Raw genomic sequence first — 13,946 nt, forward strand, 5'->3', positions numbered from 1 at the left:
GAAAGTCGAAACGTCTTCGGATGTTCCACGAAAATCTTCAGGAAATCTTCAATTTCTTCCATGGAAGAAATTGATTTAAAATGAATCCCGAATTCTTGTAAAAAAAAATCACTGGCACACTTTTGCTGTTTATTTACCAAGTGAAAGTTTCGGCTGGGGCATTCGCTCGAAAAAAAATTCAGATTTTATGGCTTCTTAAGATTGAGAAAGTTCCGAAAGCAACTTGTTACTTTCGCACTTAGCGCCCTTTTCGACCCTTTTCTATTGCTCCTTTCGCAGGATCGCAACTTTCAAAGGATCGCAATTAAGTTTCAGAGTGTCGCTACGTTTAGGGGTTGCTTTATTAATTCGGGTAGCTAAAACGCAGGCTTATCTGTCTTGGTAAAAGTAAACTATTTAATGTTTTAAACAAACTTTCGCGGAAACCAATTTTCTTTTATTTTTGCTGTCGTTGCAACAATGCAAATTACGTTTGTGGTTAGTTTCTGAGCGTCGTTATCCTTTTGGAGGTTCGCTATTACTTTCGTTGACCGGGTTCGTTACTTTGGGATTTTCATGACATATAAATCCTTCATATTATCTCCTCGTGAGAGGGGAAGGAAGAAAAAAAATCGATTAAGTATATATAGCAGTGGGAACCTTTCTTATTTGCCGTTTCTTTGCTTTCAATCAGTTCTCGATTGTGCTGCTACTCGGGCTAAAGGTTCTCAGGGTACCTGCTGCACCGAGACTTCGTATTTGTTTCAGCCATTTAGGTTTCTTTTCTCTAAGTAATTGACGCTCAAGAAACTTCGAGGAGTCTGTGCTACAGCTTCCACAAACTGTTCACACCCTTTCTATTTTCCAACGCAAAAGAACGCGAGTGAACCAGCGGGCGAAGTGAAGAGAAGCGCAAATGTGCTGGCGTCCAGTTCTCTCGCGACTCTTTTTCCCCGTTCAATGATCAAAGAAAAGTACGATAAAATATAGGGCTGTGAACAATCTACAGCTTTCGATGCTGGGACTTCAGGGTCGTTGGAAAGTGGGCTTTGATTGGTGAACAGTTATCATTGGTAACCATCGTTTTCAAAATGATCCCAAAATTTTGTGCAAGGTAAGAACGGGGACAGTAGTTGCACCGCAGTGCAACTACTGCAACCGAGACCACCCAAGCAAATTATTTCCAAATTGACCGATAGTGTTGAGTGTAAAAACGATAAAGAAGGGTCATAAAAATTAATTGCTTCTGTAGTGTGCAGCTTGCTTTAGGATTAAAAAATTTCTCCGAAATCTATTTTTAACGTCCGAGGTTTTCATATATTAATTGGCACAAAATTTTGTTAGGTGGCCTTTGTTGGAGTATAGTCCCACTGTAAGCCAATTTTCTGTGATTTGTGTCTATACTGTGCACAGGCTCCCCAAGCGTATTGTGTGAATACTACGTACTTCATGTAGCCGTCAATATTATAGACTTTGTATGGGAATTTTACTTCAGTTCTCAAAATAATTAATACACTGGAGCACACAGAAGAAGCAAAAACAACGCCACATTGAAGTTAGTAAAGTTTATTTCCACATTCATAACTGTATTAATTATTATGAGAACTGAAGTAAAATTCCCATACAAAGTCAATAATATTGACGGCTACATGAAGTACGTAGTATTCACACAATACGCTTGGGGAGCCTGTGTACCGTGCAGTACGAAATAAACAGTTCACCAGGTCAACGTAATTGATATAATTTTCGCTTTATTGCATAACTATTTAGTTTTATGATCTATCAGGGGCACAGATCAATGATGTTTGATGTTTAAAACATCCAGCATGTGTTATTTGTTATCTATAATATATAGAATGTGTTAAAATACTCTAATTGACAAGTGCATTTCCAATCTTTAGTGCTAGCAATTCTTGAGTAAACATCAAATTTTCTTGTGTTGGTATAGAACATTTTTGTACTGCCCATAAATTGCTTTTTCTTTCTACACATTATGATGAATGAGAATAGAACTAATTTCCCCCAAAAAGAGAAATTTCGTTATGACCACCATACCATCATATCATGTAAAAACGTTCTATTAGAGAAACATAAAGCTGCTTGAAAAAGTATTTTTCCAAGAAGCTAGCGTCACTGATGAACAGATCTTTTTTCATATTTCTATCAATTTGACATACACTAGCAATTTGTTTCGAAACACTCTATCAGTTAATGACTAAACAAATCCCTCAGCACATAGAAAGCAACTGTTCACTAAAAAGGAACTTCACTTCAAACTGAAAATGCCCAGGATAATATTTCAGTTAACCTTCATCCAGCACCCCCAGATTGGGGCTGACGCTTTACAGAGCATGTCCTATTTTAGAAAAATAATGGTACTAATATATATAAACCAATGTTATTTCTAATATTTTATGGAACTCAAACACTGTTCTGTGTTTGACAGTCATAAATTGAGCTCTATTTAATAAATAATGCACATTTTTTTCTACAGTGCGGGTGTGAATTAGCTACTGTCTTATAAAATAACCTTTCCATAAGCAAGAGCCTACCAGCATAAGATACCAATTAGCTCACACTTGAAATTGCCATGGATTTTGTTTAAGTAAATATATATATATATACCTCCAGTATGAAGTGCAACTATGCCATAACAAATTTTGATCTTTTGCAATGCCGACGTCAACGGATTGATGTGTTCATGCCAGGGGCGGATACAGGGGGGGGGGGTGGATAGGGTGGATGTCCACCCCCCATTTTTCAGTAAAAAAAAATTCGAAATGTCACTTTATTTGAAATAGAAAATAAATAAAGAAAGAAAAATTAGCTCTCGCTCATGTCTGGTTGTTGTTACGCCACGTTTCGCCGTCTGCCGCCACTTAGGGTTAGGGTTAGGGTTAGGCCCTAATAGTCTGTCATCCACCCACCCACCCCCCCCCCCCTTTTGAAATCCTGGATCCGCCCCTGCATGCACCCGCCTATTGATCCTTTTACTTCTAACACTATTATCACTGTGCCTGTAACGCCACTTAAGTTACATGCAATTGCAATTTTAACATTAATCCAACTTTTACACATAATGGATACTAACTAAAATAACCAAACATTTTGGGGAGGGGAAAGAGAAGGTTTTGGTTATAGCAGGCTCTCTGCTTATTGCTGCTGCCAGGTAAGCTAAGAATGAGGGCCTTAACTACTTTGCTATATACTACAAGTACAACAAATTTATAAATTCCTTTGTGCATGTTGCATTAGGGTACTGCAGACCTCTGACGTCTCATGATTTTGCCGTGAGACTCACGGTTTTCATTTCAATCCCACAATGAGACACAGAAATCTCATGGTAAACAGAGTAACAAGTCACTTGCTTATGCCTGGTTTTTAGGTATTTTTGTCCGTCAGTTGATCAATCTCCCAGTTTTTACCTCAATCTCCAGATTTTTTTACCTCAATCTCTAAATTTTAAGTGCTTTGAGGTTGAGAGGTCTGGTACTGAGTAATACCGGTACACCATTTATCAGTCTCCTCATTACGTTAGCCTTCTTCCCCTCTCACATGATGGCAAAACTATGAACTTGAAGTATTTGCAATCAACAGCATTACTTTACAACTATCTATCTATAACGTAAATAATATTATTACTGTCAATTTATAGCATCATAATTAGAATTTACATCATATCCACAAGCATCAGGATTTATGCAGTGCAGAAATGATGTCAATACTTAATATAAAACAGTATTAGAGCTTACTGTCAAAGTTCATGGGAAAATACGGCCTGCATCTTCAAAAATCGCTAACTATCTAGGAAATAAACTGATCACATCACAAGTTGTGAGAACATCATTATTTGGTCCTAGACCACCTTTCTCACACCCCCCCCCCCTCCCCAACCTATCGCTTAACCTCATTCAAGAATTCTTAACTATTATTATTGTTAGCTAAACTATCAGACCCAGGCTGTAGGATCATTTCCGCGAACATCTTCATCGCTCACTGTATGAACAGTTACTGAAATTCTGTCTGGTTCAATCTCTTCCATTGCCATGCTGACTGATGACGGCCTCGGACACACCCTTTGCAGTAATTTAGCATCTACTCCTTCGACTTTTCCATTTTCTTCATAACATTCCACCACCACATTCTGGTTTAGCGCTGACCATCGTTTTGTATACTGTTTAAAATGTTTTAAGCTGTCAAAGTACAAACCACCAACAGCCAAAGCAATAAACAAACCATTCACCATGTATGCAAACTTTACTTCCTCTGTCGTTCGTTCCGCTATTGCCGATGGGGTCCTACTGACCCGTGACCAGATAATCCACGTTATGGAAGTGAGAAGCATTGTCGCAAATGCAATGAAAAGTCCAATGTGTAGCCATCCTTTGGTGCTTACTTCTGGGAAACTCCACTGCAAAAATAACCACAAGAAAAAGTCTCAATTAGACTTCTTAGTATAGGTTTACGCTGGCTCAAACAGTCATCGAATGTCAACACTGTGTGACCCATCCTCGTACCTAGGGTCTTTGTTTCCCTTGACCAGTGTTGGAGAAACGAGTGACCCTGGAAAGTTCTGATTTGAAATCCAAAAATATCGGACTTCCGGTTGAATTGTGCATGCCTACCTTTCAAAAGCCCGAACAAGAACTTTTGGTTTTTTACTTTAGCCACTTTTATTGTTTTTCAAGCCAATCAGATTCAATCCTACAAAAGAACTTTTGAGAGTCACTCATTTCATCAAGCTTGCACAATAAGGAATGAAAACTCAAGGTACCAGGGCTGGATTGTGTGTTCAACCATTCAAATGAAAGCTACTGAGCAGCACTTACATGCATAACAGTTATTAACTCCTTGCTGACAGTACTGCTACAGAAACTTGAGCGACACATTATTTTCAGAGCCCAGTGACTCAACAGGCCTGCCCACCGTTTCCATAGATCTGAAATGGCTCGGCAACCCTCTAAGTTTATTTTTTCATTAGTGGCCATTTGGCCATTGACTGCTCAAGTCGGTCGCCAGTGACAAATTTTAGTCGCCTAATTAAGCTCACGTTTTCAGTCCTTCTCTATTTTAGTCCCAACTCTAGCGACTTTGGTTCAAATTTAGTTGCCAGCTCCAAAATTTTAGTTGCCATGGCAACTAAAATGGACTTAACTTGGAGGGTTGCTTGGGGAAATGCTATCCCCACTGGATGGGATATATGCTAGCCCATTTCAGGTTAACCCTCCTTTCTCCAACCCCAGCATTTCACTAGATTAGTTACCATAATGATTTGATTTAGCGCCCGGGGTGCTTATTTACTTGGCACCTCAAGGGAGGGCGCTTATTCGAGACAGGGCGCTTATTCGGGACAGGGTGCTTATTTAATTTTTTGAGAAACAACCAAATGTTCAAAACAAAATTTTGATAAATATTAAAATAACTGACAATAACATTAACTGTTACAGTAACAAATTGTTGAATGTTCAGTTACTTTTAAAGAATTGTTCATTTTAGCAGTAAACATATACATGTACAGTACGGTGAATGTTCATGAGTTTATCTAGTCGAAGTTGACGACTTCAGTAGGGGCAGTTATCCGCAATAGAGGGCGCTTATTAGAATAGGGGCGCTCATAAGAATAGGGGCGCTTATTAGAACGGGGCGCTTATTGGAATAGGGGCGCTTATTGACAAAAACACATTCGAGAGGGGGGCGCTTATTCGGAAGGGGGCGCTTATTGGAAGGAGGGCGCTAAATCGAATCATTACGGTACCCTAACAGTTTAGTGAACTCCAGGGTGTAGAGAGAAAACAATAAATTATTATACTCTGAAAATATGAAAACTGAATCATAACAAACCTTCCAGAAGCACTTCACGCTTTGCTTTCGAGTCCTAAATTTGAATTTGCACAACTCACAGTTCTCATGTCCAGATTTAGAAACCCAGTTCAATATACAACTCTGATGTGCATACTTTACAGTTCCAGTACACTTGCAAGGTCTTATGAGCTCTTCATCTTCACAGCCGCTGTGACAAATGCGACACATCAATCCACAACTTTCTTGCAATTCAGTAAGCTTGCTGAGCGATGAACAGACGCTTGGAGCCTTTGAACTGTTTCTAATGGGCTGCTTGACCTTTAAAGTAGCACTGTTTAGAACTGACGCTGAACTGCACCTCACTGGGGTCAGGCTATCACATAAATCAGCTAATGACGGAGATGTATTTGTGCCCTTTGAACAGACGGAATTCAACACCAGCATACTTTGCGACTTACATGTAGTTTTCTTTCTGGATTTTTGATCATCACTGACATTCTCTTTAATTATTGGTCCCTGCTGCGTACAAAAGAAGCAATATTCTGCAGAAGGTGAACTTCTACCATGCTCTGTAACTAGCAAATGAGGCCCTTTACATGCAGAAATTGAAGCTTCTTCCGGAATGTCCTCAGTGCATTTTGAAGATTCTGCTTCTAGTCTTTCTGTATCTGAATCTGCTAGCGGCAAAAGTGGTTCACTGGCCATACCAAGCTTCTTACTATTGCTGCAATAACTGTGTCTTTTTGAACAGTTATTTACCACGCTGTTCTTGTTCAAACAAGGCAAACTTGTTGCAGATAGCTGGAAAGACAACAGTATATAATGTTTTTAAAGTAATAATAATAATAACTTTATTTAACGAGGGTAAAAACACTTTACAGTTAAAAACTGAGAAACTAGTGGCCCTCATTATATTATACAATTAAAATGACTAAAAACAAAATACTAAAATAGAGTTTAACTTAAGAAATAGAGAAATGGTCGAGACCTACGTATGATTCCTTAAGGTAATTTACATAATTATTTTTAAAAAGCTTGACATTCTGACTAGATCTAATGTTAATAGGGAGCTTATTCCACTCTTTCACTGCCGTGACTGCAAAAGTCCTTCCTCCCTCGGTTTCACGCGAGTATTTCAGGAATCTCAGGGTTATGCTTCCATGCCTCGACTGTCTCGTAGAAATATCACTTACCCTTGTCAGTGTATTGGACAAATACTCGGGGCATTGGCCATTAAGGTATCAGTGCCCAGGGGGGGTACTCCGGGATCAAAGTGACGGGGATGATCGAATGGAGGCAAAACTAGGACCCAAAAAAATCCTTAAGTCTCCCGACATTACCCAAAAAAATCCCTGGACCAAAAAAAAATGCCCAAAAAAATCCCTAGTCAAATTACCCCTAAATTGCCAAGGCCGCGCCAAGGCACTTTAGTTTGATTTTAATACCCCAAAAAAATCTCCTATTTAAATCAAGTCACCCAAAAAAATACCTGCCAAATTCTCCTACCCAAAAAAATCCCGGAATCGAAAATTTCGACCCCCAAAAAAATCCTTCGCACATCCCCGTCACTTGGATCCCGGAGTACCCCCGGCCCCCTGGGTATCAGTGTACCCCAAATGACCATCATGTGTTGGAGCTGCCTTACCGTCTGGTAATTAACGCAAACCCCAACAAAGTATATATTTTCTGAAAGCTTAGGAATTGTAGATTACGGAGATATATTTATTTTAAGTAAAAATAATAATGTTCAAGAGATTTAAAAGTCGAGGCATAAAGGGTGGAAAATTTGAGTGGGAAAAAGCGATTCATCACTATTGTTCTTCACACATTTCTCTAAGAAATGTCGGGGAATATTATTACTTGTTGTTTTTTTTGACACGAGATAAACTTTAAGAGTGTAAGGAACAACTATTGTCTGCGTTTAAACAGCCATAACTTTTGAAAGAAGAAAAAAGTTAAAATTCGCCGACACAGTTTTGTTGCTCAATTATCGGGCAACATTCTTGCCAAATTTAAGCGAAAATTGTTGAAACCCCATTGAAAACGAACTTAAAATGTGCGCCTCTCTCTTCGAAACTTTGTTTACGAAATACGAAAGAAAATGTATTTTGGGGCGTGCTTCCGCTTTAATGAGATTAAATACACAAGACGTGTGAAAATGATCACGCGTTGAGCGATAGAATGAAGGTTCATTTTACTTTAACAATAGAACTTGTTCAAAGCGGTGTCAAATGTTGCTTCTGGTCGGAAACAGTCTGTTGCATATTTTTATTTCTACCGCTCGCTTTATAACAATTTTCGTCTTAGTGCAACAGTTTTAGAAATGTTAAATCTAAAACAACAAAAACGTGGAGTCGCAAGCATAGTAAAGGTCCCAAAGTAAGCCGAGCAACTGGTTGTGATGCCGGGTCGTGGCGTTACCGTCATTACCGCTTCAAGCGGCGAAAAATAATTCGCCGTCGTTATCTACTACTGAATTGTCTTTTTCCGTTGTTGCAGCATTCTTTGAACATGAGAAAGGAATGGGAAAATGTTTCTTCTTTCACGTCTGAAAAATTATGCATTTTGTCAGCGAAAAACACCCAAAGCATCTCGTCGAAAACCAAGAACTGTGATATAAAATCACGCAACGGTAGATCGCCGCACTTTAGACAACCTGTTGACAGCTAAAAATATCAAATAATTAATGGCAAGAAAAGTTTTTCATTCATAACTTTGTGTAGAGTCAATTTTTTCCATGCTTTTTTTTTTGAATGAAAGGTCTTAATGAGATCTACCTGAAAATACCAAAATATATTTTTTCTTAAAAATGGTCAATTTTGGGGTACACTGATACCTTAAGGCATTTAAACACTAAGCATAACTTGATTACATTAATTTACATTAATAGAACATATGTAATAGACTATATGCTTGTTTTTATCATCATTGCAGAGCCAAGGAAAATTGGAACTAGCCTCCTACGCAAATGCTCTTAGGGCTCGTTAAGTCACACGTTTTTGAGCCCTAGGAATGTCTCATAGCTATATAGGAGGCTTAATTGGAACGGGATAAAGTTAAAAAATATATTAGTAGGTGAAATCTGTGCCTTATAAGTTTACAAGATAATTTCTACATGCCTGTTTTAACTTTTTTAACTATCCCTGAATACATGTAGTAATGCTTTTGGTTCTCCAACCAAGGACTATGTATACAGACTATAGCTAGCTAGTTGAATACTTGTTTTTAGAAAGCTAAGTATCACAGCATGATAATCAATAATGTTAAAAAAATTTGAGCTAAAAGTTCAAATTTTTACTGATCATGAACAATGCTGAAACAATGGGTGCTTTCTATTTTCAAAGTGCGACTGGTTGGACCAACTGAAACTGACCGTTTTAAAATGGTACGGCATTTTCCACTTAATCCAGGTCAACCGAGCGGAAGGCTAGGGTTCTTTCCATTGTGCATTCCTTTCCCAAGTTCCTGAGAAGCTGCTAAACTAATTATAAAGTACCAGTAAGACAACTGAACAGTTTGTCAAAATGGAACAGTAAATTTTGGTCCGGCCGGTCCAATCGGTCAAAGTGGACCACCTCTAGAGGTGGTCCCAAATATTCCGGTCACTCGGAACCGAAACAGACCTTAATTTCCATTTGACTTCTGACTGAAATTTTTGAAATATTTGGGTAAATGGAAAGCAACCAATATATTTTGAAAATGAAAACTAGGCAGCATGGCCAATATTCTCTAGTTTCCAAATCTGAATTGACTTTGGGTAAAATCCCTAAATTGTATTATAAATAAAATTTAGACTTTGAAGCTACAGGTCAGAAAAAGTGTCAAAAGAATTGTGTTCAGTTTACTGCAGCTGGGCGAAATAAGTAATTCTAGTGTTTGAAAGAAATTTGAAAAATCATTGAAGAGAACTGACTGACTTCCTGATAGAAACTTTGCAGATGTATACTTATTTCGACCAAGTTCTTATCTGCACTTTCACACCGAGTCTTGCCAAGAACCAACATGATTTGTAAAAGCTTGTTTCCGCACTGAACAAAAGAATCTTTATCGTGTTTTGATTGGGTCTATATTACATTCAAGGATAAAGCTCGGTAAATATAACAAGCAAATTGTGCAGAAAGTTGGCAAAACGGTGTAAATACAATTATTTATCAAAGTTTAAACTTTTTTATTGTCTGTTCTTATAGTTTTAAATTTCCTTTCTTTGCTGAAACCAACTAAGTCAGGCCTAATTCGATTGAAATGATGCGGTAAACACCGCTTACTCTGTCTTTGTTCTTGATCGTGTTAAATCGATGGGATATTTCCCTCGATGGTAACGAAACCGTACTAGAAAGTCAACCTGATTTTTTGCCAAGTTTCGCTAGAGCACAAAATGGCGTATTTCCTTTACGATTACAAACGTTTACTTGTCAGCCAAGTTAACCAAAACAAAGGCAAGAAGCTTCTAAGCATAATGGATTAAAAACAAAATCGGCATACGATGCATGCCACTGTGACAGCATTGTATTATAGCAAATTGCGGGAGTTTCATTAACGATAAGCTAAGTAAACACTCGAGCTGTAGCTTGTGTGTAAAGATCTGTAAATGCAAGGGCATTTCTTCAACGTTAAATAAGATACTCTGTCGAAACTTACAGCTTTTGAATCCATAGTTGTGTAGGTCAGCACAATATTACTTGACGTTCATGCGGCAAATTCCACACGCAAGTCCTTTGACAAAGAGAACCGCCGTTCGATATGGTCGTCGATCGAATCAGAGAAGTTTTGCAACTACTTCGATTCCCTACAAGATAAAGAAGGAACACTTCAACAACCATGATATCTTCAAACGAGAGCATCTGTCATTTAACCTCGCAAGAAAGCTTAAATCAGCATTATTCGCAGCTGCCTATGATAATTATGAATTTACAGCGATATTTCATTACAAAGCTAACACAATTTATAAAGCTAAACGTACGATTAGTTCACTGGAAAAGTTCGCTTTAAACACCATTTCCTAGCACTTAGTCACTCTGTCGGCTTGTTCAGTATATTTATCTACTACTCACATTCAAAGTTGTACCTGTAAATGACTACAGATCGAATAATTAACACGAAGAAAAGAACGCTAATGCACCAACACTTACATGGCGGGCAAATATTTTGACAAGATGAATCACATTTCACGAGATTCGCATGTGAAACTGCGCCCATTGATCACATGAAAACCTTGCACAGTCGATTGCTAGGTAAAGAACGAAAATACAACAATACCTTGCCCCTAACTCCGTCGTTTAAAGTGTAAAATCCATGGAATATTATACTTACGTTCCTACGCAGTATGTTGGTTGAAATAGAATCTTTTGGAAAGAAAAACAATCGTGGGTTGGCAACTCGGCCCCAGATCATCGAGTTTTTCCCCGGTTCCTCCCGCCCTGTCACGACAGAAGACTTCCGCTGTCACGAAAAAAAAAATTACCCGGGCCGGAAGAAAAGAAAAAAAATTGTCGTCTACTTCTCGATGAAGTGACAGTAGTGCCAACCTCAGACGCCTTTGGCCAGCTTTTTCAGGAACAAAAATGGCGGACAGGAAGAACTAACGAAAGGCGTCACAATGGCGCGCGGCCAAGTGAAAAGGAAAGTGAGAGTGTCAGTCATTTTTTTTCACCTGCTCGTTTTTTTTTTTAATTTTTAGACCACCGCCTTTCACTTTAATAGTCTACGTACAAAAATAGAAGACAGCAGCCAGTTTATTTGGTTGGCGCTCAATTTGATCATTAGCCGTGGGTTGTCAGGATTAGCCTAATTCTAGCTTCCCATGCCCGCAAGCTCTCTCTCGCTCTCGTCACGCAATCTTTCCCCGTAACCGTTCATTATTAAGGGGAAACTTAACGTAAATTTGAGTGAAATTTATAGTAGTTTATAAAAGGAATAAAAGGAAGAAAATTATTTTTGGAACACTAACAGACAGTTGACCCCCACGCAAAAGCACTCCAGCAGGGTTGTCAGGTGACTGTGCCTGGTGTCCGTCTACTAATTTTAAACTTCATATTCTAATTTTAAAATCACATTAAATCTCCAATATTTCTTATTTCTCTAAATTTTACTAATCCTTTTAAAAAAATTATCTCCTTCCAAAAATCTCCAAAAATCACACAAATATTTACACCTCTAAACATAGATTTATGGGACGAGCAAAGGGTTTTGCATTTCTAAAAAAGCGAACGAGATATTTCCCAAAAACTCATGAAAAGCGGCAGAAAAAGAACCTTTAAGTTAAGTCCCGCCTTAAGGCGAGACTCAACGTTAAGGCCGCTTCTTAACCGCTTAACATTGGTTTACTGGAAAAATCTTGTTCGCGTTTCAATCAATGAAAAAACCCTAGGCCCAAGCTACGTATGGGGGAATTTTGTAAATTTTGGGGTAATATAATTTTTGGGGATGTTTATAGCAGGAAATAGTTTTCCTCAAAGGATGACTATAATTTAGAGAAATAATGAATATTGAAGATTTTCGTGTAATAAGAATTTAAGTTTAGTAGATGGACACCTTACAGACCCCTGACAACCTGGGGTGCTCTTTCGTGGGGGTCCAACTGTCTGGTGATGTGGCGTTCCATAAATAATTTTCTTTCTTCTTTTTAAAAACTCCATAAATTTCACTTAAATTCATGTTTAGTCCCGCCTTTTTTACTGTTTCTAGCCTTTAATTGTTGATTAAAATGTTTTGTCTAATCATTAGATACACAGTCAAACCTCCATTAACGGCCACCTCTCCAAAATATTGGCCAGAGTTTTTTTTCCCGATCGCGAATGTGCGTAGATCCACACGCTTTTGATGAAGCCTGACGTGTTATATATCATATTTAACCCATTGACAGCCGGAGTTTTGGGGGAAAAAACGCTTTTTTAGACTTTTTTGACATTTTTTGGCTGGAGGGCTTTCCACAAGTTGCTCGAAATTATTTAAAAAATTTCTGAAAAAGGTGTTCGTTGCTCCAAAAATCAAAAAATTTACTCGGAAGCTGCCTCAAAAATCCAAAACCAGCTGCTTTTAATCAAGAAAATTTCTCCAAATATAAGCTAATTCCCCTTTGAAGGTAAGATTTCTAAGCAGTTAATTGCAATTTTACTGCAACAGAACATTTTAAGGCAAAAAAAACTTGTTGAATTACAAGGATTTCTTTCACTGGAAAAATCGTTAAGATATCTATGACGTCATGTTTGCTGACTAATTTTGTAATGTTTTAATAAAGCCGACGACACACTAGCTTGCAATTGGCGATTTTATTCGCCGATCGCTCAAGTGTGCCCGGTCCAGCGATTGCAATTTTCGCCGATCGCCGCGACCGGCGTATAAAATCGCCGATCTGGCATGTCAGATATCGGCGATTTTATTCGCCGATCGCTGGCGATCAAATTCGCCGCGATCGGCGAATAAAATCGCCTAGTGTGTCGCCGGTTTAAGGAATCGGAGTCGAAAGTCGAAACGTCTTTGGATGTTCCACGAAAATCTTTGACAAACCTTTTTTAACTTTTGGAAACGTTCGTGTGGCCTTCGGACAATCTTCGGAGATCTTCGGTTTAGAAATTGCTCAAAATGCAACAAGTCGCTCAAAAGGAAAAAATTTGTTTAAGGGGAAAAAATTTCTCGTTTTTGTAAAAGTTTAAAATTTAGCGACTTGAGGAAAGCCTTATTTCTGGGCAGTTAAGAGCTAAATTAGCTTCTAACTACTGAAAACAGCATTTGCAACATGGAAGTATGCCTTGTTTCCAATAGAATCACGTTTTATGGCATTTTCGGGCATGCACTCAAATCAAATCAAATTCCGTTTTTCTTTTTATATTTTATTTTTCGCGTTTTCCTTTTTCTCCTCTTCTTATCTTTTTGCTGCGGTCGTTGGCCTTCTAATGGGCCTGATTTCAGTTCAACAATTCCCGAGAAAGCATCACCCAGATCATGGAAAACATTACCGGGAAGTTGTGGTAAATTTTCTTCCGAGTTTTTCACTCAAATTTCTAAGCATTTCAGTGCGCATTTAAAGCTAAATTAACCCAATTTCATCTGGGTATCATCGGAAAGATCTTTTCGTCCTGCAGACCCTAGAAAAAAGTGATGCCATTTTTGGCCAAAGGCGGATGACGTCAGAAGTGGAACAAAGGCCAACGTTTGTCACAGACGGT

At 38.4% G+C, this 13,946-nt stretch overlaps 1 protein-coding gene across 3 annotated transcripts; it reads right to left on the bottom strand.

The window, feature by feature from the left end:
- Positions 1-1,704: 1,704 nt before the first annotated feature.
- Positions 1,705-11,185, bottom strand: LOC144661715 (uncharacterized). 3 transcript variants are annotated; one of them, XM_078522533.1, is made up of 4 exons: positions 11,092-11,185; positions 10,420-10,567; positions 5,821-6,582; positions 1,705-4,390 (listed from the first exon to the last, which is right to left on the bottom strand). In XM_078522533.1, the coding sequence occupies exons 2-4, from the start codon at positions 10,432-10,434 to the stop codon at positions 3,929-3,931; spliced, it is 1,239 nt and encodes a 412-aa protein (XP_078378659.1). In that variant the 5' UTR covers positions 10,435-10,567; positions 11,092-11,185; the 3' UTR covers positions 1,705-3,928. The 3 variants fall into 3 exon arrangements, with proteins under 3 accessions (XP_078378659.1, XP_078378658.1, XP_078378660.1); XM_078522532.1 differs by having other exon boundaries at positions 11,038-11,120; XM_078522534.1 differs by lacking the exon at positions 11,092-11,185 and adding an exon at positions 10,742-10,846.
- Positions 11,186-13,946: the final 2,761 nt, after the last annotated feature.

Source organism: Oculina patagonica, chromosome 7 (genome assembly GCF_052425735.1).
Source record: "Oculina patagonica isolate OP01 chromosome 7, crgOcupat, whole genome shotgun sequence".
Taxonomy (NCBI): Eukaryota; Metazoa; Cnidaria; class Anthozoa; order Scleractinia; family Oculinidae; genus Oculina; species Oculina patagonica.

What these genes read in the sequence shown, in the direction of transcription:
- LOC144661715 (XM_078522533.1), bottom strand. An exon ending in GCGTGAAGTGCTTCTGGAAG is followed by an intron (nt 4,391 to 5,820) that starts GTTTGTTATGAT and finishes TTATTTTTGCAG; the next exon opens with TGGAGTTTCCCAGAAGTAAG.